At 38.6% G+C, this 23,129-nt stretch overlaps 1 protein-coding gene across 2 annotated transcripts in view; it reads right to left on the bottom strand.

The window, feature by feature from the left end:
- sh3kbp1 (SH3-domain kinase binding protein 1) overlaps window positions 1-23,129 on the bottom strand; it is a 58,270-nt gene that overhangs the window by 23,031 nt on the left and 12,110 nt on the right. For both annotated transcript variants that reach the window (XM_047349863.1, XM_047349862.1), the window contains exons 3-7: window positions 13,720-13,834; window positions 9,087-9,193; window positions 6,711-6,855; window positions 6,533-6,609; window positions 4,650-4,733 (exon numbers count right to left, since the gene is read on the bottom strand). In XM_047349863.1, the coding sequence (XP_047205819.1) occupies window positions 4,650-4,733; window positions 6,533-6,609; window positions 6,711-6,855; window positions 9,087-9,193; window positions 13,720-13,834 (528 nt within the window). The remainder of the gene's footprint in view (window positions 1-4,649; window positions 4,734-6,532; window positions 6,610-6,710; window positions 6,856-9,086; window positions 9,194-13,719; window positions 13,835-23,129) is intronic.

Here is a 23,129-nt window from a genome sequence, read left to right as displayed (position 1 = left end):
TCAGAGTTCTAACATCAGATGTCACTGATTATATTTAAGAGAACATTATAACTCGTGACACTCCAGGAGTTCACAAATTTAGACTTTCGTCAAAATGAATAACTCCAGTATCTCCGTGCTAGTAACAATCAACTCTGCTACATAGGCAAATTTTAGATGTTCTGACTCAGTCTGGTTTCTTCTGTGTAAGCAATAACTTGAGACTTGGTATAACTTCAGCTAAACCTCATATCTTAGTTTGATTAATAATAAATGTCCTTGTTGGTTTTATTAGCAGACGACAATCCTTCCATTGTAACTGAGATGTTGATTAATCTTCACGTTGATCCTGAATAAACTTTAAATCTTAAGAAACATACTGAGATCTTTGATTCTTCTTCCAATTTGTAATAAAGATCATTTCCTGTAAAGGTAAGATTCATCCTTTAGACTGATAAGTTCTGAAACTAATTTATTTCTGACCATTATTATAATTTAATATAGCTGAATATCACTACATAATTTATAGCTATTAATGCTGAAGCATGATTTCTGTGTTGACTATTATTTTATCAAACAAAATCAGTGGCTAAAGTGCAAAATAAAACCCTTACTTGTTCAAACACTATCCAGGGGTTTATGTTTTAGGACATGACAAAAATTATCTGATGTTTCCCAAATTCCACGATTATTTTAAATTTAACCTCAAGTGAACAAAAACATACACATTCTATATCAAAAACAAGGTACACCTTAAAGCTTCCCTTGGAAAGATTTAGGAGGAAGTCACTTGATTAAATGATCATCATTGGTGTGACTGTCTTGAGAAAAGCAGGGGTTTGCTGCTCTGGACAATGTGGATGTATGTTAACAGGATGCCTACATGGCAGGACAATAAGACAAAGAACAAACAACTATGGCATGTTTGGAGGAGTTGTAATAAGAAAACCTGTTATCTCTGAAAAGAATATGGTGGCATATATTAAGTTTGCAAAGTTGCATTTAAATAAACCACCAGACTTCAGGAACAATGTCCATGGACAGATGCAAACAAAGTAGAGAAAATACATAAACATGTGACCAATAAACTCAAGAATGTCAGAGTGTACTTAGTTTCTTTTACACTTTTTTCAACTTGGCTTGATATTTAATTAGTAAATAATGACAGGGTGGGTGGTTTTTAACAATATGGGTTAGATTTAAATAATTTCAGAGTCTGGTAAAGGCCAGATGATTTTGATTATGTCTTGATCGGTAAACCCTGGAATTAAAGGAAGGTTTACCTTCTTGTCACCACAATTATAAATCAATGATTTTAGCCTGCATGGTCAAGGAAAGAACGGAAGAAAAAAATTCAAGGCGGATATTTATTTGCCAGATTAGTGAGAGAAGATACTACCACAGGTGGTTTTATAAAAAAATTAACAAATACCATAACTTTCTGCCTTTACCCCACATACAACTCATAATTGTAGTGCTTTGAATATGTGCCCCAATGTGACTTCCAGTGAATAATTCTGTTTCACTTTGAGACACAAGAAGCACATCTGGCAAAAGAAAGTACAGTGACAAGAAACCACACAAGATAAATAACAAATATCATAATTTTTTACAGCTTTTCCATATAAGCTGTGTTCAGGCTTGTAGCTCTCAACAGTTATATTCATTTTTATGACAAAGTGAAAAAAATGTAAAAAAAAAAAAAAAAACGTTAAAGAAGAAGCGAGCATAAGCCAGGCCAGAATTCAGCTGAAAGTTGGTAAACAGAACCATCAACACATTACACAATGTTAACCCAAGACAAAACCAATGACAACAAAATCTCCAGCTGCAATTTGAGCTCATAAAGCATAAATTAGTCATTATGTCTGAGAATGGTGGTTTGGAGACCTAACAAACTGGCCCCATAGAGCTAGCTTGACTGTAATTCACTGCTGTGATATTAGGCCCCATGTTGTAAAAGATGCAAATCGAAACCCCTATGACAGCATTCACATAGACACTGTAACTGCTCCAGCTCTGACCAGCACTGTTACACTGATGTAAACAGGCATGCAGCAGCACGCTCCTCGCACCAAATGCGTCACTAAAATAGCCTGCTTTACATGAGTCTTGCAGTGACTCTAAAAGTCAATCTTTTCTCCACATATTCAGGCTACAATTTATTCGTGGTTTATCTACACAACATTAATGCAGCATTCAAATCACTATTCTGACTCAATAAGCCTATCTACAGTTAGTTTCCCTAAAACAACATGTTTTTTGGTCCTGGAAGTTCACTTCAAGGAAACTCTACCCATGTGGTGGTTGAAAAGTGAACCGAAAATACTGATATAAAATCAAAATGTGGCTGTTGTCAACTTCATTTATTAGGCTCAGACACAGAAAAAACAAAGTCCCAGCTACAGCTAACTGTTGTAGTTAAACACCCAGGAGGATTGCTTGGACAGAGCTGTTATTGATTTGATTAGTTCTGTAAATGTTTTCTACTAAAGAAGGACAGAAAGTAAAATCAACTGTCAAAGAAAGCAGTTTTTATACCTGACAAACTTTATGCTAACTTTATGCTAACAGATGCAGTTGTAGCTGTGGCCTGCCTTTTTACTCCCTGCTCGAGCTATCTGTCTTAGCAATGGCATAAACTGTTTTGAGTCCTCTTTCCTTCAGCTTTGGGTTGTTCCTTCTCTTAAATCCAAGAATGCAATTTCTTTGCAATCCTGGGACAAAAAAGGTTTTCCAACAGAGAGACTCTTTTTGGTAGGTGAAGAGAAATCTCCCCTCCTCATCTGTTTATTTCAATGGAGCTGACCCACATTTCTCACATAGATAGTCTTTATTCTGTGTTGTATTTAAGCGATCATGCATCCATTCAACATATTTCAGTTTAAAGAACTGATTTTTTAATCAAGAAACCAGTCCATATCTTCTCTACAACAATGATCAACCAGATGACACGTCTTCCTCCTTATATAGTACTCACTTCCTGTTTTTAAGAAAAGGCATGACTAATAAGCCTTTTTAGATGTCGAAAAGCGCTTTTTAAATTCATTAACTGCTTTGAAAAACCATGAAAAGGCTGATTATGATGTATTTATGGTCTATACGTTAAATATGTATAGGTTTAATGGCACAAAAAAGTGATGATATTTGCCCTTTAAGGAGTGTGCAGCTAGATTTCATCAGGCTGAACTGATCTTCCAGCTCGGTTCTACAAACTTACTGGCTCCGAGTGACTTAGCTGGAAGAAGATGCTCCCCCACCTCCCATCACCTCCTCCGTAGCCTCATTAGGGAGCATAGAGACTCGTCTCACCATAAAGTAACACACCAGCCTCCCACTCAGCGGGACAGGCGCACAAACATCCTTCAGACACATCTGCACCACATGAGCTACAGGAAGCTCTGATGGCCAGTACCAGCTTTAAGGCACCATTCTATCCCTTTAAAAGGCTTTTTGTGTTATTTCATCAATCTATTTTCTTGATGTTTGCTTAATTTTGACTCATATGTATTAATTTCTCTCTTTTGTTCGTAAAACGTTTTCTCTTTGTAATTAAAATACAGTAAAACAAGGCAAAGTTTAATGAGACGTCTAGGCTTTTTGGTTGTTTTTTGTCATATAAATATCGAAGTTTACAAATATTAAATACACCTTTTACCCAATCTGTAAATATATAAACTTTTAAGCTGTCTTGTAAAGTTTGGATGGACAAACTGCTAAAAAGCAGACAAATCTAAGCTGATCTGTTTAATTATAGATGAAATAAGAGGCTTTTTGTTCGTTTTTGAGATCGAGAATTAGGTCTGGTGTCATGTTTACAGGGAAAATACAAATTTTTAGTGATGTAAAACTGCAATCAACACACAAAATATGTGTTTTCCTCCTGAATATAACAATTTAAATAGAAAATAGTAAATAATGGAAAATATTTACACAAGCTTCAATGGATATGGAATGTGATATCATCATGTCAACATCCGAGCTCTTTAACGCTGATTATCTTAAAACAAGGAAGGTACCATAAAGGCAGACAGCAGTGAAGAAAATGTAAAAGGCGAGAAAAGAACAGAAAGAAGGAGAAGAAGAGGCAGAAAAAGCCGGAGCCTACCGTTGGTTCTCGTTCACTTAAAGTCGGAGCTGTGCTGCATTAGCGCAGAGGCAGCTGGAGAACATGAGAACATGTAGACTAGTGTGAAAAGCTGTATTATTTAGGCTCCTCTCTCTCACTCTCTCTTTCGGCCTCGGTCTGCTCTGCAGAGCTCTCACTTCTGCTTTGCTCGTCAAATCCCTGCAGGATGTGTGTCTGTGTGTGTGTGTGTGTGTGTTTGTGTGTGTGTGTTTGTGTGTGTGTGTGTGTGTGGGGGGTATTTTAACATAAAACGACTTCCTGTGCCGTGAAACTGAGAATTGGGAGGAGCTAAATGTAAGACTTCCTTACACTGAAGTATTAAAGCATACTTAAGGCAGATAGATGTATGTGCTTAAAATAGCACATGTTGTAAAAAATACATTCTACAGCCTCTGTTTTTTATGGGCATTAATTATGTCTATTTAATTTAAAAGCTCACAGTTTCAGGTGATGATGTTATTTAAGGAAATGGTGGTGAGTCAATGGGATGTCCTCTGACAGGATGGGAATAAATAGCGTTGTGTGTGACTCAGAGACTTACCTTCTCTAAATCTAGATCTATGGAGCGAGGTCTGAGCATGATGGGCTGGTCTTTGAAGATGTTACCGAAGCCAACCCCCTGGATCTGGAAGGACGTTAAAAGAAGCCAAATCAATTGTGCTTTTGAAACCCAAATAATGTTTTACTGTTAACGATAAATAGCAAAATTAGGTGACTTCTGAGCACAACTGTTCGTACTATTTTTGTAGAGATATCAAATTAAAAGGGGGCATTAGATTTGTTTTATTTATTTTTGCATTGGTCTAACACCTCAAATCCTGATAAAACACGTAGATGTTTGTAGTTGTAGGGGTATGAATATTTTGCAAGGCATTGTATGTTAGGCCTTGGTTTTCTCCTGCTTGACCTGATTCTGAGCTAATGACTGGGAAACCACGCTAGAAGGCCTGCAATCCACAGTACCAAAGAGCAACAAAGGGTAGGTAGACCCGGCTCCGGAAGGCAGTAGCAGTCCAAGGCAGCCAGACATAAAGCATCACCCTAGGTCAGCCATATGCCCAGCACAGAAGTAGGTTGCGTGCAAGGCATAGGAGCAGCAGACTCTAGGTCAGAGAGGCACAGAGCCCCCTGCCCCTGGACCAGCCTCACCACCCCTCAGCCATGCAGGCCAAGCCCGGGAATTGGTTCTCACGGCTGCCCAGGGCCTGCACTAACCCCTGGCACCAAGCAGAGTCCGATGCTCACCGCAGCAGTCGGAACCTGGAGCGACAAAGATAGGAGGGGCACAATAATTCGATCTGGGTGACCAGTCCCCAAGAGGTCTAGAGGAAGGGATACCAACCAGAGCCCAGCGCAGCCCCCGCAGCCCTCAAACAGCCCAAGACACCCCTGGGAGCCATAGGCCACCAGGCAGGGGCCCTCCACTCTGGGAAGTGGCCCAAGCACCCACACAGACAACACCCAGCAAGGCGAGCAGCTCCCTGCTGGGCCCCCTCATGGTGCCATCAGAGACTCCTAGGTAATCCCTACACCCCCGGTCCCCATCGAACTAACAAAGGCTCCGTGGCAGGAGCCAGGAGACCACATCATGCCCCCTGAGCATTGTTCCTCCTCCGTGGTGTTTGTGTGTGTGTGTCAATGTGAAGTGTTGTGATGAATGCAAATGTGTATGTCTGAAGTGCCTTAAAATTGGGGTTGTGGCTGGGGTATGCAAGACCCCAGTGCTTGTTGACAGCAGAATATCCCCCACCCCAACCCCAAAGCCCCAAGTCTCTCAAGTGCATTCAAATTTTAGGTGCTGGACAGGGTCAAATATAGCACAGGGGGGCATTGCCTGGTGCTCCCCCCATGCCCACAAGGCCCATTGTCCCACACTCCAAGACCCTACTGCTGTGTGGTGTTGCATATGTGAGGGAGGAGGGGGTGGAAACCAAGGCCCCCTTTGGGGATTCATACTTAAAACTGAAACAAACAACACTCCATACCAGCACCCTCACAACATTCTGAAGGACTGCATGTCACCATTAAACTCCAGCTTCAATATGGTGCACAAGAGCGCCCTGCAGAAGATAGTGAGAGGAACTGAACATTGGTGTGTCCCTACCTTTGTCCAGAATCAGTTTCAGAGCAGGACTCTGAACATTGCCAGAGACTCTTCACACCCTCTGCATAAACCTAAACTGCTGCCATACTCATAAAAAACCTTCTGCTTCATGCTCTTCTCATTATTCCACTTCTATTGCACACTATGTTTGGTGCATTATCTGTTTTGCATTTTATCCATTTGTTTTTTTGACTATCCTTTTATTTAATGATTTTTTTTTTTTCAATAATTTCGCATAGATCTGTTTTGTTGTTGGTTATTCACTATATGATTAAATGACTTTACATTTATTTAACCTGCTAAAATATGTGACTAATTACCTTCTTAGGTTGGATTTCTGACCCTGATTCTGACCGACTGTCTCCTCCATCACTTTCACTGCCAGGGCTGTCTTTACCTGAACACACACACAGACAAATACAGGGATACACAACCGTTTATACTGCAAGGTGCTGCCCTGGTAAAAGTGGCCTGGACTGGATGCTTTATAAAACTCACTGGTACGGCTGTAGCGGATCTCCTCCAGTGAGCTGGGGGTTTCCACGGCAGCAGCATCCGAATCAGCCAGAAGCTCTTTGGTGAAATTGGAGGGAAACATTCCAACCTTCCCGTTAAGAAATCCTTCCCACCATCCCTCCTCTACCTAAACGCATGAAGAGATAATCAGGAGACAAACGATATGAGAAGTTTGAGACATTCAAATCCAAACAGAAACTTGCCATCAAGACAATAAAACTGCTTTAAGGTGTTTTACTTCCATCAAAAAGGAGGACCACATATACCATAACAATAAGGACATTTGTCATAGATTAAGCAAAGTAAATATGCTATATGATATTTTTTGCTCCAATTTCTCTAAGAAACACAATCATTTAAATTTAACATCTCATACATTATACTTGCTAACTAAAAATCTACTCGTGTATGACAATCTGACAAATTAAAACCAAAAGAAATCTACACTGCAAGGGTCGATTATTTGGTAGAAATAGATGAGCTGATTTGTTTAGTTTTGTTCAACCTTTTTCTTGCTTGCTTGCACTGTAAAAAACATCAAATGCAGAAAACAAAAGTAGGACAGAGGTGACTGAGGACATCTAGAGGGTGAGGCAAGAATTACAAGGACACAAACAGACTGCATTCTCTACATCAGGGGTCAGCAACATTTTCATTCCAGGGCAATTTTTCCCCCTTCTTAATAAATAAAATTTGTTTAGAGCCATAAAACCTAAGTGAGCCTAAGCAAGTTTTATGAACACTTAGTGTATACATTGTTTTGGTTTTACAGTTAAATCTCAGAAATAAAAGTTTATATCTAATTTTTATGTTTTAATACAAAGAAGAATTTTATGGATTTATGAGAAAACCAAACTATGTTCTTAAATGAAATGTTCCAAACTTATGGAAAATTAATAATGGATTCCTTGTATGATTAGTGCCATCCTGTTGTAGAAATTTTATGCAAATATAGCATTGAAAAACACACTGAAAAAAAATGATAGAACTTGCATTTTGTTTACATTTTTTATTTAAAAATATTTCTCAGGCCACATGTGGCTCTGGAGTCGCAGGTTGCAGACCGCTGCTCTACAGAAACAGTTAAACCCCAAATTATTCCTTCCTCTGATAGATTTATTCTACCAAGAAGTTTGTTTCTGACAGGAAATGAGACAGCCTCTCACACAAAGTAAAAGTAGTCTCAATTTTGTAACAAAAATAAAATAAATCTTTATATTTCATTAAAAAAAACATGTCAGAAATGATTTATATCCTTTCAATAAACAATGGAAAAACCTTACTTGGCATTACAGAAAGCAAACCTTTTTGCATGTTTCCTTTAGTGTTTTGACAAATTATCTTTGGTGATGAACTCCGAATCTTGGAGGTTGAAAGGCCTCCTTGCCATTACCCTAATCTTTAAAATTCTCTATAAGATTATAATCGGTGCTCTGGTAAGGCCACTTCCAAAAGTTAATACCTAATACCTAATACATCCGCTTTTTGCCAATGGGACAATTAGTATTCTCCCATTATATGTCACAGTGTTTCAGCAAACAGAAAGGGGGATTTTTGGCAATTTCTCTCAGAACAATCTTTGTAGATCATCCAGAATCCTTGGTCCTTGGTTATGCTCTAGGTCTGCGAACTGATATGGTCCGGCAAGCATTATTCTGTGCCTGGTAAATGCTTGATTTGTGTTAGATTATGATCCTCCTGAAAGATCAAACGTTGACCAATTTTTAGTTTTCTAGAAGAATGTGCTAGATTTTTATTCATTTTTGCAAGACGTTTATGACACCAAGCAGTCTGTTAAGGCCATTAAAAGAGAAACCAGCTCACATCACATACAACTTTTACTCCACCAATCTCGATTAATCTTAGTCTAACCTGATCAAAGCACACAGTTCCAGTTCCAGCAGAGTCCAGCAAACATTTATGTTTGTGATGGTAGGAAAGCGACCGCTATATTCTGGGATTTAAATAGCATCAAATGCTTTTGGATGCCATTCTTTGCTGCAGTTGAGTTTTTATGAGTTTTTGTTTCTTCTGTCATCTCCCTCATGGTGTGGGATGCCAAGATAAATTTGGGTCCTCATTTAGCCAAGTAGCCAATGGCTGAGAGAACTAGGCCACAGTGTCGATTCATATTTATACCCCAGGAAAACATTTGAATATAAAGTTTTTAGACACTCTTAAAAAGGATTTACAAAATACTAAAAGTTATTTATTTGAAGGGGTTTTACATGTCTTTCACAGGGTGCCAAAAAGAGGTGATGTGGTGCTTTAGATATATGTTTAACATTTATAAAATTTCCTGTCTCTTTTGATTTGTTGTTTAAACTGTTAAACAAATGACAGTACGTTGAGCCTCACCTCTGTAATGATCTCAATGACATCTCCTACATTCAGCTCCAGTTCGTCTTCATGCTGAGGTGCATAGCTGAAGGAAGCCTTACATCTCCGTTTACGGATTTGCTCTCCTGCATCACACACAATAATAAACAAATAATAAATGAAATAAAACTTTAATTAAAGGTCTCTTTGCTAAATCTTAACACGCTCTCTCTGACTTTTCTGTCTAAACGTAATTGACCCCAACACACTTCCTCTTAGCCTCGCAGTTGTTTGCCTCACACCCATTAGCCTCATTATAACTCTTGGCTCATTTCACATCAGCTGGGGCATGAGTACATGACCCTGCAGTTTATGTATTTATCCACATGGTGGCACTATTGTTTAGCTTTCAGTTATTGTGAATAGCATCAACAGAGACATTCCAAGGACAGGAGTGCATGAGTGTATACAGGTCCTTCTCAAAATATTAGCATATTGTGATAAAGTTCATTATTTTCTATAATGTAATGATAAAAATTTAACATTCATATATTTTAGATTCATTGCACACTAACTGAAATATTTCAGGTCTTTTATTGTCTTAATACGGATGATTTTGGCATACAGCTCATGAAAACCCAAAATTCCTATCTCACAAAATTAGCATATTTCATCCGACCAATAAAAGAAAAGTGTTTTTAATACAAAAAACATCAACCTTCAAATAATCATGTACAGTTATGCACTCAATACTTGGTCGGGAATCCTTTGGCAGAAATGACTGCTTCAATGCGGCGTGGCATGGAGGCAATCAGCCTGTGGCACTGCTGAGGTCTTATGGAGGCCCAGGATGCTTCGATAGCGGCCTTTAGCTCATCCAGAGTGTTGGGTCTTGAGTCTCTCAACGTTCTCTTCACAATATCCCACAGATTCTCTATGGGGTTCAGGTCAGGAGAGTTGGCAGGCCAATTGAGCACAGTGATACCATGGTCAGTAAACCATTTACCAGTGGTTTTGGCACTGTGAGCAGGTGCCAGGTCGTGCTGAAAAATGAAATCTTCATCTCCATAAAGCTTTTCAGCAGATGGAAGCATGAAGTGCTCCAAAATCTCCTGATAGCTAGCTGCATTGACCCTGCCCTTGATAAAACACAGTGGACCAACACCAGCAGCTGACACGGCACCCCAGACCATCACTGACTGTGGGTACTTGACACTGGACTTCTGGCATTTTGGCATTTCCTTCTCCCCAGTCTTCCTCCAGACTCTCGCACCTTGATTTCCGAATGACATGCAGAATTTGCTTTCATCCGAAAAAAGTACTTTGGACCACTGAGCAACAGTCCAGTGCTGCTTCTCTGTAGCCCAGGTCAGGCGCTTCTGCCGCTGTTTCTGGCTCAAAAGTGGCTTGACCTGGGGAATGCGGCACCTGTAGCCCATTTCCTGCACACGCCTGTGCACGGTGGCTCTGGATGTTTCTACTCCAGACTCAGTCCACTGCTTCCGTAGGCCCTCCAAGGTCTGGAATCGGCCCTTCTCCACAATCTTCCTCAGGGTCCGGTCACCTCTTCTCGTTGTGCAGCGTTTTCTGCCACACTTTTTCCTTCCCACAGACTTCCCACTGAGGTGCCTTGATACAGCACTCTGGGAACAGCCTATTCGTTCAGAAATGTCTTTCTGTGTCTTACCCTCTTGCTTGAGGGTGTCAATAGTGGCCTTCTGGACAGCAGTCAGGTCGGCAGTCTTACCCATGATTGGGGTTTTGAGTGATGAACCAGGCTGGGAGTTTTAAAGGCCTCAGGAATCTTTTGCAGGTGTTTAGAGTTAACTCGTTGATTCAGATGATTAGGTTCATAGCTCGTTTAGAGACCCTTTTAATGATATGCTAATTTAGTGAGATAGGAATTTTGGGTTTTCATGAGCTGTTTGCCAAAATCATCCGTATTAAGACAATAAAAGACCTGAAATATTTCAGTTAGTGTGCAATGAATCTAAAATATATGAATGTTAAATTTTCATCATGACATTATGGAAAATAATGAACTTTATCACAATATGCTAATATTTTGAGAAGGACCTGTAAATCACCATATATGTTATCGTTTTTGTTGAATGTGTCTAAGTGTGTTAAGAGTATTTTTCAAGGCTTTGTTTTAATGGTTTTTAATGAGTTTATAGTTTATCTATGAAAATGAAATGTCTCCGAATGTGATACCTTGGTCTTGGGCTTGGTGTCATATTGCCGGGCTTTGAATAGTTGGTTGGTTCGAATAGTTTTTGACAAATATGCGAAAACCTAACTCCCTTTGACCTTTACTGCAGTCGCACATCCAAAACAACACAGCAAACTGAATGTGAATTAAATGCAAAAGCAACAGCAGTGATAACAGCACAGCTGCATGCTGCCATCTTAAAAAACCCAACGTTACTGTGGCTTTGGACTGCAAATTCTTGTTGCAGTTGCATATTTACAACACCAGCCTGGATTATGGCATGTTGTCCTCAAAGTTAAAATAGTGTTTGTATGTCCACTTGCAATCTAGCTTTCTTGGAGCAAAAACCTTCAATCTGACAGTAAAAAATTTCTGCAGATTCTAAAGTTAATAAATTTGTTTTTAACGAACATAAAGGGTATGAAGAAAAGGGGAAGGAAACAAAGAGCAAGCTGAAAACGTCTGGTTTTAGCATCAAGGGTTTGCGAGGAGAGGAGAATGACATCTAAAATTTAAATTACAATTTAGCCAAATGTGACAATGTACTATAATTATTGTTGAAAAACTACTTTTATTTGAAGTAGTTTTTACTTTTTCTCTCTTATCTAACCTTCAAATGTGCAGTTTGATGGTTTATTGCCTAGCAACAGTTTAGACACATTTGTTTTAGCAGCTGCTTAAACGTTTTATCTGACAGGATAATATAGTATAATTTATTTCTTTGTAGTTGTGTGTATATAAATATCAGTTTTTATATTTCCATATATGTCACTCTCATCACACTCATAAGTCTAAATGAATCCAATGTATCTTATTTTTACATGAACGCCAACCAGTAATATTAGCAGTAATATTATCAGCTTTGTCCTAAAGTATATAATATTTTAGACCTTAATTTGCAAAAAGCAGAAATGTTTGGAAACTTACAAAGTTTTTATTATACTTTAACAAATGAGAGGCAAATATTATTACTCTCCTAAGGTTTTTTTAATTTATCATACTACTACTGTGCAACATTAGCTGATGAATTCACTTCAGAGATTGTTTATCGATGTGTGGCTACATTTAATAATTTACATATTAAGTTATTATGATGACTATTAGTTTAATACCAAGAAGCTGTTTTAGTTGAGGAATAACCGTTTTGTTTCATTTCTGCATCTTGTAGCGTAGGATTTGCTTGCTTTTAGAAAAAAAAAAAAAACAATGTTTCAAAATATTAGTCTAATTTTTAAGATTCAGCCTTAGCCTTGGTCTTAGAAGGTCCTGGTCTTGGTCTTGGAAGGTCCTGTCTTGGTCTTGGCCTTGGAACGTTTGGTCTCAATCTTGGAAGGTCCGGTCTTGGTCTTGGCTTTGGAAGGTCCGGTTCTGGTCTTGGTCTTGGAAGGTCCGATCTTGTTCTTGAAAGGTCAGGTCTTGGAAGGTCCGGTCTTGGTCTTGAAAGATCCGGTCTTGGTCTTGGCTTTGGAAGGTCCATTCTTGGTCTTAAAAGGTCTGGTCTTGGTCTTGGCATTGGAAGATCCTGGTATTGGCATTGGAAGGTCCGGTCTTGGTCTTGGAAGATCCTGGTCTTGGCCTTGGATGGTCTGGTCTTGGTCTTGGAAGGTCCGGTCAAAGTCTTGGAAGGTCCGGTCAAAGTCTTGGAAGGTCCGGTCTTGGTCTTGGCCTTGAAAGATCCTGGTCTTGGCCTTGGAAGGTCCGGTCTTAGTCGTGGAAGGTTTGGTCTTGGTCTTGGAAGATCCGGTCTTGGTCGGTTTGGTCTTGGTCTTGGAAGATCCGGTCTTGGTCTTGAAAGGTCCAATCTTGGTCTTGGCCTTGGAAGGTCCGGTCTTGGTCTTGGCCTTGGCCATGGGTCCTGGTCTTGGCCTTAGAAGGTCCACTTGGTCTCGGTCTTGGAAGAATTAGCCTTGACTCCATATCTGGAAACTATAATGACAATGTCCCTTTACCCCAAAATAAAAAGGATAGAGTAAAAGCACCGGTGCAGTTAATTGTCCATAATTTATGTTTATCATTGAGTTCTTTAATTGTTACATCGTGTGAGTCGTAGTCGTTTTCAGATTTTTTATGCATCTATAAATAATCGTTTTGTCCGCCTTAGTGTCAGGTCTGTGTGCTTTTGTGGCAGGTTTTTTTAACATTGATTTTATCAAACAAAAACAAGAAATGCTCACAATCATTTGTAGGTTAGGTTTTATCAGAATTGTTAAGTAAATGATCAGGAGTAATAAATTCCAACTATTCCTAAATAACGCGTTGCTTTATAGTCTTTTTTCCAAACCCAACCGGAATTTTGCATCATGCGGTATCTGTGTACATGTCAGCAGCAGAGTGGTGAGCAATCCTTGACCCAAATCCAGTCACACTAATAGGATCTAAGTGTGACCCTGCAGACGTCAGGTTACCTAATGATGGCAGTAAATAAGCATGCAAGTCTGCATCTGTGCCGGAGCTGCGCACCTTTCTTTCCAGGTCGGATGTTAGTGTCTGACACGGGGCTGGCCCTGCCGTTGGAAAGTTCAGACCTAATGATGGCCGCCTGTCCTCCATCTCTCTTCCCGTCCTTCTTTATCTCCTGTAAAGGAAGACAAAGGAAACAGGAAGGAATAAGGTGACAAGGAAATAAGTCTTAATGACAGAACAAGAAAGGCAAGCTCCAACATTCAGCCACATAAATAAAGTGTTTGTGCAAACAGTGGCTTATTAATTCAGGGAAACTGCAGTAATTTCCTCTGTGTTGTAAGGAATCACAAGACAGCATGAGAAACTGATTAATGAGCCCAGAGAAAAGAAAGCGGACAAACACAGTGTGACAGAAGACGAGACATCAAACGAGGAGACGCAGAAACCTTCAAACAGAGTTGAAGGAAAAATAGACATGATAGTTCGCATCTTCCAGCCACATTCATCATGACACTGTTTCATAAGCTCTGGCCTGTGGCGAGCGCGGCTCAGTGAAGCAGACGGGAGCGGGTACACTGACTCACCCCGAATGCACATCGGGTTGTAAATCTCATGGTGTGGCATTAAAGCCCTAATGAGCCTCTCAGATCCAAAAATATTAACAGGACGACATGTTTCTCCAGCAACATAAAGACTGATTTTTGATTCTGAAGGCCATTTGGAAATCATCATAATGTTGGGGTTTAGTTGAATTTTCAGTTGGATTTCTTTTTTTGTAAATTGGCTCCAATTTAGTCAAACTACAAACAAAATAATTAGCAGTCTGCAAAGTGGAGACTCAAGCTTCCCACAGTGAAGACGCCAATTAAAATCTGACATATGGCTGACGTGCTCCTTTTCTAGCAGGAAGTGGAAGATTAAAAAGGAAGGGGCTGAAGAAAAAACGTCTTGGGCAAATCAATAAGACATTTTCCTAAATAGATTCATACCTATATACAATAACGTTTAAAGATCCTATGAAATATTTATCAAAATTGATTAAAACAAACAAGGCTGTTAGCTGGTAGTAAATATGTTAGGAAACTTTTAACCTATAATAAACTTATTGTTAATGGAAAAGGTTCTTGTTAGCAACTAAATTGCATAAAAACAATAACCCCCACTATCTGTCATATTCTAGTTCACTGACTTCTCTTTAATTTCTTATATTAGACCAGTATAAAACTAAATAAATGTAAGGACAAAATGGCTAAAAGCAAGCAGGTCTAATTCAAAAAGCTGCATGCAATTCAGTTCAGTCTTCTTCCAATACATTCCCACTCAGACCTAAGTTTGCTATCTTCCAATTCAGTCCAAAAAGACTGTATCAGATCTTCACCGTTCTTCTTTATTAAGCACTAAATTAAGTAGTATTTAGGATTTCCTTCCATCCATAGTGACCTCAGACATGTGGTTCAGTAGTTGGAGATTCAGTTCAGTGATCATCCAATAGAAGGACGACCGCATTGCCTCAACATTTACCGTGACCGCATGCACTCTGGTAAAATGTGTAAGGAAATCACTTTGCAGCTTGTTAAATAGGCTAATGAAACACAGAATCAATGTATGGTTCTGCAGGCAGACAGCAAAGCCGCCAGCTTTACCTTTGTGTATGCAAAAACAGACTCACAAGCATTATTCAGGAACTTACTGACACAAACCCACAGAAGGACAGCTGAGAATAACTCTGAAGAAACACCGGGTGGCCCACACAATCACACAGCAGCCATTTGTTAGTCTACAGCTTCCTCTATTTTATGAGCGGATATGAGCGAGGCAATGTTTACGTGGTGTTTTCTTCTTAAGAAGCAACTAAATATAAATAGAGGATAAAATCAAAGTGCTCATGTTTGTGTAAATAATGCATTGTGTGAGTCAATATCAGGAAGAGCCCAATAGCTAATTGCACTGCTTTTCGAAATGCCATTGTGGCACATTCCTGCATAACTGTTATTCCTGCTGCAGGAATATGGAGGTAGCCGTGGGTTAAAGGAAACCCAGCAGAAAAGAGTGGAGGAAGAGAATGTGATTTACCGTATCTGAACAGGAAACACCTGCATCATGTACACTGTTGTGTTAGGGTCTGTGTGTGTTTGTTTGTGTCTTTGAAAGACTAAAAGAAATTATGCCTTTAAAACATGAGTGCTCTGAATGCTGAACATTGCTTTGTGTGTCCCTCACAACCGGGCTTCTGACCTTGTCTCTGTACTGCAAAACAGGATTTATAATCTTAGTCTCCATTCAACAAAAAACAAGGTCCAGAAGAAACATACAGTAAAAAACTATTTGGTCCGTTACAGATTTCCTTCAGGTCATCAAACTAATTCAATATCAGATGTAAATCTCCTGAGTAATTACAAAATGCAGCTTTTAAATGCTGACTTAATTCATTAAGAGAAAAAAAGCTATTCTAACCCACCTGCCCCTTTATGGAAATCTAATCACCCGCTGGTCTTTCTGTTTTTGGTACTCATTTATTTCTGTATTTGAATTATTTTGGGTTTATTATTGTCACATGCGGTGTTCCGTACGAGTTCATTGCTGTGGGTTGAGATAAGTTTCTGTTTTTCTGTTTGTTATTTGTTTAGATTCTAATTTCGGTGCTTATCTTTATGTTTTGGTTAAGTGAGATTTCTTTCTGTCCTGTGATTTCCCTCTGTGTTCATTTATGTGTTTATGCAGTCGTCTTCCCTCACTTTCCCTGCTTAGGTTCTTCCCCAGCAGCTCTACATTCCTTGATGAGTCACACCTGGTCCTCATCCTTCTCACCAACCATCCCAGTCGTTAAAATCCTGCCGGTTTCATCACCTTCTCACCAGATTCTCTGTCCTCTGGTTTGTTCTGTTGCCTCCGGCGTGTTCATGGCTTCCAGCCTTTTATTTCGGATACTGACTTTGGACTATATTAAGTTTGTTTTGTATTATTTATGTTTTATCATTAAATCCCAGAAATGAATGTACTAAAATATATGTAGTAATTCCATTTGAAACCTCTGCTCCAGCAATAGCAGCAGCAATAAAATAATTTAAATACCTGGGACTGGAAGAGTTGTTTAACTACTACTATACCTAATTAGGCCTCATGTCACTAATTTGCTAAATGTATATCTATTGCATGGGGTATTTTTGAACTACTAATCTTTACTGAATTTGTTATCTGCTTGACAGCAAAACCACATATGCTTATTTCCTATACTATTGTAAAAAAATCAGGCAGTAAGGAGTTGGTGGAGCCATTTCTCTTGCAATGACTGTAGTTACTTTTACATAACCTTTAGAGCTAGCAGTGCATGTTTCAAAACTTTGTAATTTAGGGAAGATTGACATGAAACACAGGTGTTAGACATTAAAATGTTTGCACACACTCTTGCTCTTGTCATTTAAAGTTAATCAAAAATTATTGAAGAAACAACCAGAGTGAGATAAAAATCAACAGGAAGATATGTGATGATCTGATAAGGTAAGATGTGTCTATTTCAAGCTGCACATGGAAAGTAGATAAGGTTGTGGTTTTTGTTAGCTGAAGCCACCAACAGAAGAAGACATTAGAAAACTGACAGCACTATCTACAACTACAAGAACCTCTGGTGAAGATGTGTACAAAAGCCTGGAAAAAGTTCTAATTATGGACACTTGGTGACTTCATGCTGGGCGTCCATACTGGACACTGTGAACAGCTAGTTCCTTAGCAGACTTTAGGGGCTTACCGTTCTGAATCTTGAATTTTTATTATCTGTAAGCCATAGTCATCAAAATTAACAACAATAAACACTTTACATACATCCCACTAAGTGTAATAACAATAGTTAATGGATAAAGCTTTGCTTTGTTAATCAAATTGCTTAAATCAACTTGTTGATGATATTCCAATTTATTGAGATGCGCATGTATCTGCTTTTGTGCTATCTAAAAACACCGTAGGATTCACTTCCAAGCTGTATCTTTTCACCCTTTGACAGAGAAATTCACATTAATCTAATTTGAGCCTTCTCTTAAAAACAGGTAGATTTACAGACACTGAACAGCAAAAATGATGATGGCAATTAGAGATATTTGACAGCGCATACTAAGTATTTCCCCTGTGACTACTGTGGTTTTTATACATGACTGGTAGTTACTGATTAAAAAAAAAACCCTGTCCCAAAAACACCACTATGTGTGGTATGTCAAATTAGCCCCAAAATATTGTTGTCTGATTAAATCTCTGTGCTAAATGACTTAACACTGAACACTAACCGTGTCCACATTCAGATGACATCCGTCTCTTCCATATTTACAAGCAAACACTGCTATCAATAATATTGACCGTTTGTTTGCATACTCTTACTTTGCGCCAGCTCTCTGACCTGTGTGTTCATGTGCACATCCAGCACTTCCAATAAAAACCCACATTCATCAGCAGCACGGTGAAGCTTAATGCCGCTGATTGGCACTAACTGAAGTCTCATGATAGACCAGTCCGGCATTACTGCGTTACTCACCGTCCCTCTCTCTTTCTCTTTCTCTGTCTATCTCTGTCTGTCTTTCTCTCCCTCATTCACACATACAAACATAAACTCAAATTCTTCATACAGGCTTCAGCAGCCATTGTCTGGTGAACGGTGACGTACAGTCAGCACAAATGAGGCCTGGCTGAGCAGTAAACATGCTGACTAAAGATGGACCTGCACAGAGTTGTCCTGGTGCTTTCAGCTTGTGGTACATTTCAACTTCTGCTCTTTTTACAGAAAATACTTCTCTCTTTTTATGACTATAAACTATTTTACAGCTTTAACAACCAGCCAATTATACAACTAAAACCAGATATTTACACACATTGTATAAAAAAACTAATAACTTTTTTTTTGTCTGAGTTTAAATCAGACAATTCATGTCCTGTTCAATAGGAAGAGAGAGAAGGGAGGGAAGACATCCACCAAAGGTCTCAAGGTTGGGAATCAAACCCAGGACAGTTGCATCAAGAACTACGGCTCAGGGGGTACAGTAGAAAAGCACTGTTAAAATTGATTCTATTTATAATTTTTTCTCCAAAGAATTGTTCGTCATTTTGTACAAAAATATCAGCTCTACAAATCTAAATTTTGTTTAAGCAGGAACCAATGTGGTGACCAATGTGGTGACGCTTAAAACACCTCTCTATTAAAAGGCTATTAAAAATATCACATGGAGTGTTGAAAGCTAAAGAAACTGTGAATTAACATGAAAGCTGATTCTTCACTCTGTGCTGATTTTGCTTAAAGTCTGAAAATATGTTAAGAGGGTAAAAACAGGCGGCTGCAGAACCTCTGCAGCTCCGTTTTTCTTTGCTTAAGTCTGACAGCTAAAGGTTACCGTAATCTGAACTCACATAGATCTGCATCTGAACAATTTGGGCTATGAGAGTCATGTGGGTGATGTATGAGAGTGGATTAAAAAGAACATAACTCTGTTTCTGCTGCATCCATTTTACCTTTAAAAAGTTTCCATCATGAGGCCACCAAGGTTACAAGAATGTTAAAATCTGCTTCACTCTTTTGGGTTATTAAATTTCTGTATATTTGGTGAACCATTACTCCTAAAATTAGGCATAATCCTGTATACGTTAACTTTGCATGTTTGGAAAAAAACCTTTCTACTGAAAATATGTAAAAAAGATGCAAAGGCATCGATTGGCACCACGGTAAAGGATGGAGTGAGAATTCGGAACTTCCCGTCTTTATCATAGTTACACCAAACGTAAAAAATAGGGTAGAAAATAAAGTATTTAATTTGAGTAAAAGCTATCTTTAATGATATATTTCATCATATTTTTGTGGAAAAAATTTACTTCAAAAACAAATGTTTAATGGCAACAGTAAAGGATTGAGTGAGTAATTTCCCCAAAGATACTCTGTGTAGGAAAAGTGGGTGAGATTTTTCATAGTAAATAGAGGATCCACTATAAACAGTTTTAGTGTTCGAAACAATTTTTGCCTCTTAATTATGAAGCAATTAAAATCTTGACTAAAAGAAAACGAATTATCTGATGTCTAAAGGAAGAGGATACGAGATAATTCATGCCATAGCTTCGACAGATGGCTTCGGCTGACTCGTTATCAGGCCTTTGAGGTGAATACTTTGATCAGAATGTTTCTCAGTGTTTTGTTACAAAGATTTTATGTGTCCAATGTAAATACAAAATGTCTGCTGACATCCACAGAATGCTTTATTAAATCAATTACCGCCTTGTCCAAATGTACATCCAACATACCAACCATAATAAACTGCAGCACTGACTTGTTTTTAGTGTCTAAATCAAATCAATGATTGTTTGCATATCCATATTTTGACTTCCCTTCCCTTCCTTCCCTTCCCTTCCCTTATTTTTTTATTTTTATTTTTTTTTACATATTTCTCAACTTTCGACATAAAAATGAACACACTTTTCATGAACAAAAAGTCTAGAGACGAGAGATAAAAAAGAAAAGTTCCAAAAATAATGAAAAATAGCTCTAACGTAGGGCTGGGCAATATGGAAAAAAAATCCTATCATGATAATATTTTTCATATGAGTCAACATCAATATATATCATAATATAAAACAAGTCACTATTTTTGTCAATCTTTAACTTTCTCTGGTACTATTAAGTGAGATTTGAAGATATCAGAAGGTTATTGTTGATTTTAAATTTTATTTTCAAAAGTTAAACATGTCATTGAACATTATTCAACTGTTTGGGGTAAATAAAATTAGAATCCGCTTTATTGCCAAGTTTGTGCACACAAATAAGGAATTTGACTCCGGTATACTTTGCTCTCAGCGAAGTTTTTTTTTTTTTCAATATAAATGGAAATAAAAAATATATTTAAAATACAGATGTATACACACAAGTGTCTTTACAAGAGAATAAAATGTGTGTCAAGTGTTCATCAGAGAAACAGCCTGGGGGAAGAAACTGTCTCTGTGGCAGCTGGTTTTAGCAGGCAGCGCTCTGTAGCGCCAACCTTTATGGAACGCCAAAGTGTTCAAAGTTAAATAAAGAAATGAAACATTATGAAGTACTATCCACATAAATAAATAATAGATTTATGAAATATATTTCATTTTTCATAAAAAATCAGCTTTATAATATAAAAGAATTTTCATCTAAAATTTTTACCTACTAATTTAAATTGTTGTTGAAGCTATTTTTATGTAATTCCAGCAGTTTCTTTAATTTCAAAATGTCATTTCGAAAAGACAGCTTTTATTTTATAAGGGTAATTTTTTCCCATGGCCATTTATTTTATAATGTCACTTTACAACTGAATGACTGGACCTGCATCCTCATTGGCTGAGCCTTGCATGGAGATTAGTTTCCTGGGTACCTGCTCCTTGAGCAGCTACTGCCAGCTCAAGGTTTAGGAAGGATGGTGGAGTTTCTTTACCTTCATTCAGCTTTGGTTAGCAAATCAAATTGAGGGGAATAATTTATCATACGATGCCAGTTTGGTGGTATTTCTCGACTTTGTCGAAGCATGCACTCGACGTTACTTGCAGTGCACGCTACTTTGTTGTTGTTGTTTTTTTTTGTCCGACTTTAAATCGGCAAAATACCTCAACACGACTAAACTGTTCAGACCATTCTAGTCAACGCTGCCGTTCACTGGGTCTTCTATCTTTTCTTCTTTCGGGGCACACATTTTGTTCTCTTTTTTAAGTGATGTCCTACCTGTTACCTAAAATAAGAGGCTACAGCTGCACATACTTTAGCCGTTATCGCGTCTGGCTGCTGCTGTGCTGTCTGCGTCAACATAACTTTACGTGGCTCTATTCCAGCCACATGATTGGTCCAGCGTGGAGCAACTCTTACAATCATTGGCTATTCATCTTATCTGCATATTGAAGGCGTATATCGACCCTTTCTTATGTCTATCAAGGAAAAATTATATTGCGATATATATTGCTATTGTATTATCGCACAGCCGTACTTCAAAGCAAGTGGTTTCAGTGCCCTAACAATGACAAGTATACAGGAAAATGCAAAGTGTAAAGAAATGTGAAACTAAAAGTCAAAATCTAAGGATCCCAGTGGACACATAAAAGTAAAGAAAATAATGATTATAAATGAAGGACATTCCCTAACTTCCGGCTGCACGGTGGCACAGCTGGTAGCACTGTTGCATTGCAGCAAAAAGATTATGGGTTCAAATATAGGCCTGGATGCCATGGAGTTTCCATGTTCTCTGGGTTATCTCTGGGTACTCTGGATTCTTAACTTCCCCTGTCTTTATTGTAGTATATAATGTTAATAAACTTTAAAAAAACATGGTGGAAAACAAATACACTGCGGGAAAAAATCTTCCTCCCATAGTCTAGAAACATGACTGTTGGTCTCTCTAAATCAGGGGTGTCCAAAGTCGGTTCTCGAGGGCCAATGTCCTGCATGTTTGAGATATTTTCCTGCTTTAACACACCTGATTCAGGTGACTGTTGTTCAACAACAAAAGCCTGTTAATCAGCCATCAATGGAAATCAGGCGTGCTGAAGCAGGGAGACAAGATGGATGGATTTCCTAACCTCATGCCTTATTCTTCCTCTAGCACACCAGCTACTTTGGACACCAACTTATAAACACAGGTAATATGACCAAGATGTAGACAGGGAAAAGGAAAATGGCAGTGATGGAAGGCACAATAAAGACTATATGTTTTTTTGTTTATTGGATAAATCTTAGGAAAGAAGTTCCCAACTGGATCCATCCATCCATCCATCCATTTTCTAGACCTCCTTCTTCCATACAGGGTCACGGGGGAGATGGTCTCTATCTCCGGCGAGAGGCAAGGTACACCCTGGACAGGTCGAGAGTCCATTGCAGGGTAACACAGAGACACAGGACAAACAACCATGCACACCTAAGGGCAATTTAGAGAGACCAATTAACCTAACAGTCATGTTTTTTGACTGTGGGAGGAAGCTGGAGTACCTGGAGAGAATCTGTAAATGCGTGGGGAGAACATGCAAACTCCATGAATAAGGATCCCAGGCAGGGATTCAAACCCAGGACCTTTTACTACCAACCTACTATTAAGAGCAGTCAGAGTGCTCACTGTTTAAGAAAGAAGGTAGGACTTCTGATGAAAATCAAGCTAAAAAAAACTGCTTAGTTTTTAATACGAGGTACATGTTTGGTACTTTTTACCCCACGTTTCTTTTGTATTTCAGAAACAGAACGTCTGCATTCCTAAATTTCTTTGTGTTCACAGTGGCTTTGCGTTGCAGCCCTTATCTGATGATTCTAATGACTCATTATTTTGAGAACCAGCTGCTTGCATTACTTTTTGAAATACAGGTTTACACACCACTTATTTATGTTTTCCCCAGCTATTTTAATCATTCCCACTCTCCCATAGTTGGTATTTTGCGCTTAGATCACCAGAGTTGTTGGTTACCGGTGATCAGAAGCAGGATATCATGAAGCAATGGAGTTT

The sequence above is a fragment of the Girardinichthys multiradiatus genome, chromosome 21 (genome assembly GCF_021462225.1).
Source record: "Girardinichthys multiradiatus isolate DD_20200921_A chromosome 21, DD_fGirMul_XY1, whole genome shotgun sequence".
NCBI lineage: Eukaryota > Metazoa > Chordata > Actinopteri > Cyprinodontiformes > Goodeidae > Girardinichthys > Girardinichthys multiradiatus.
Note: the sequence above shows the minus strand (reverse complement) of the source record. Positions and strands in the feature narration are given on the sequence as shown.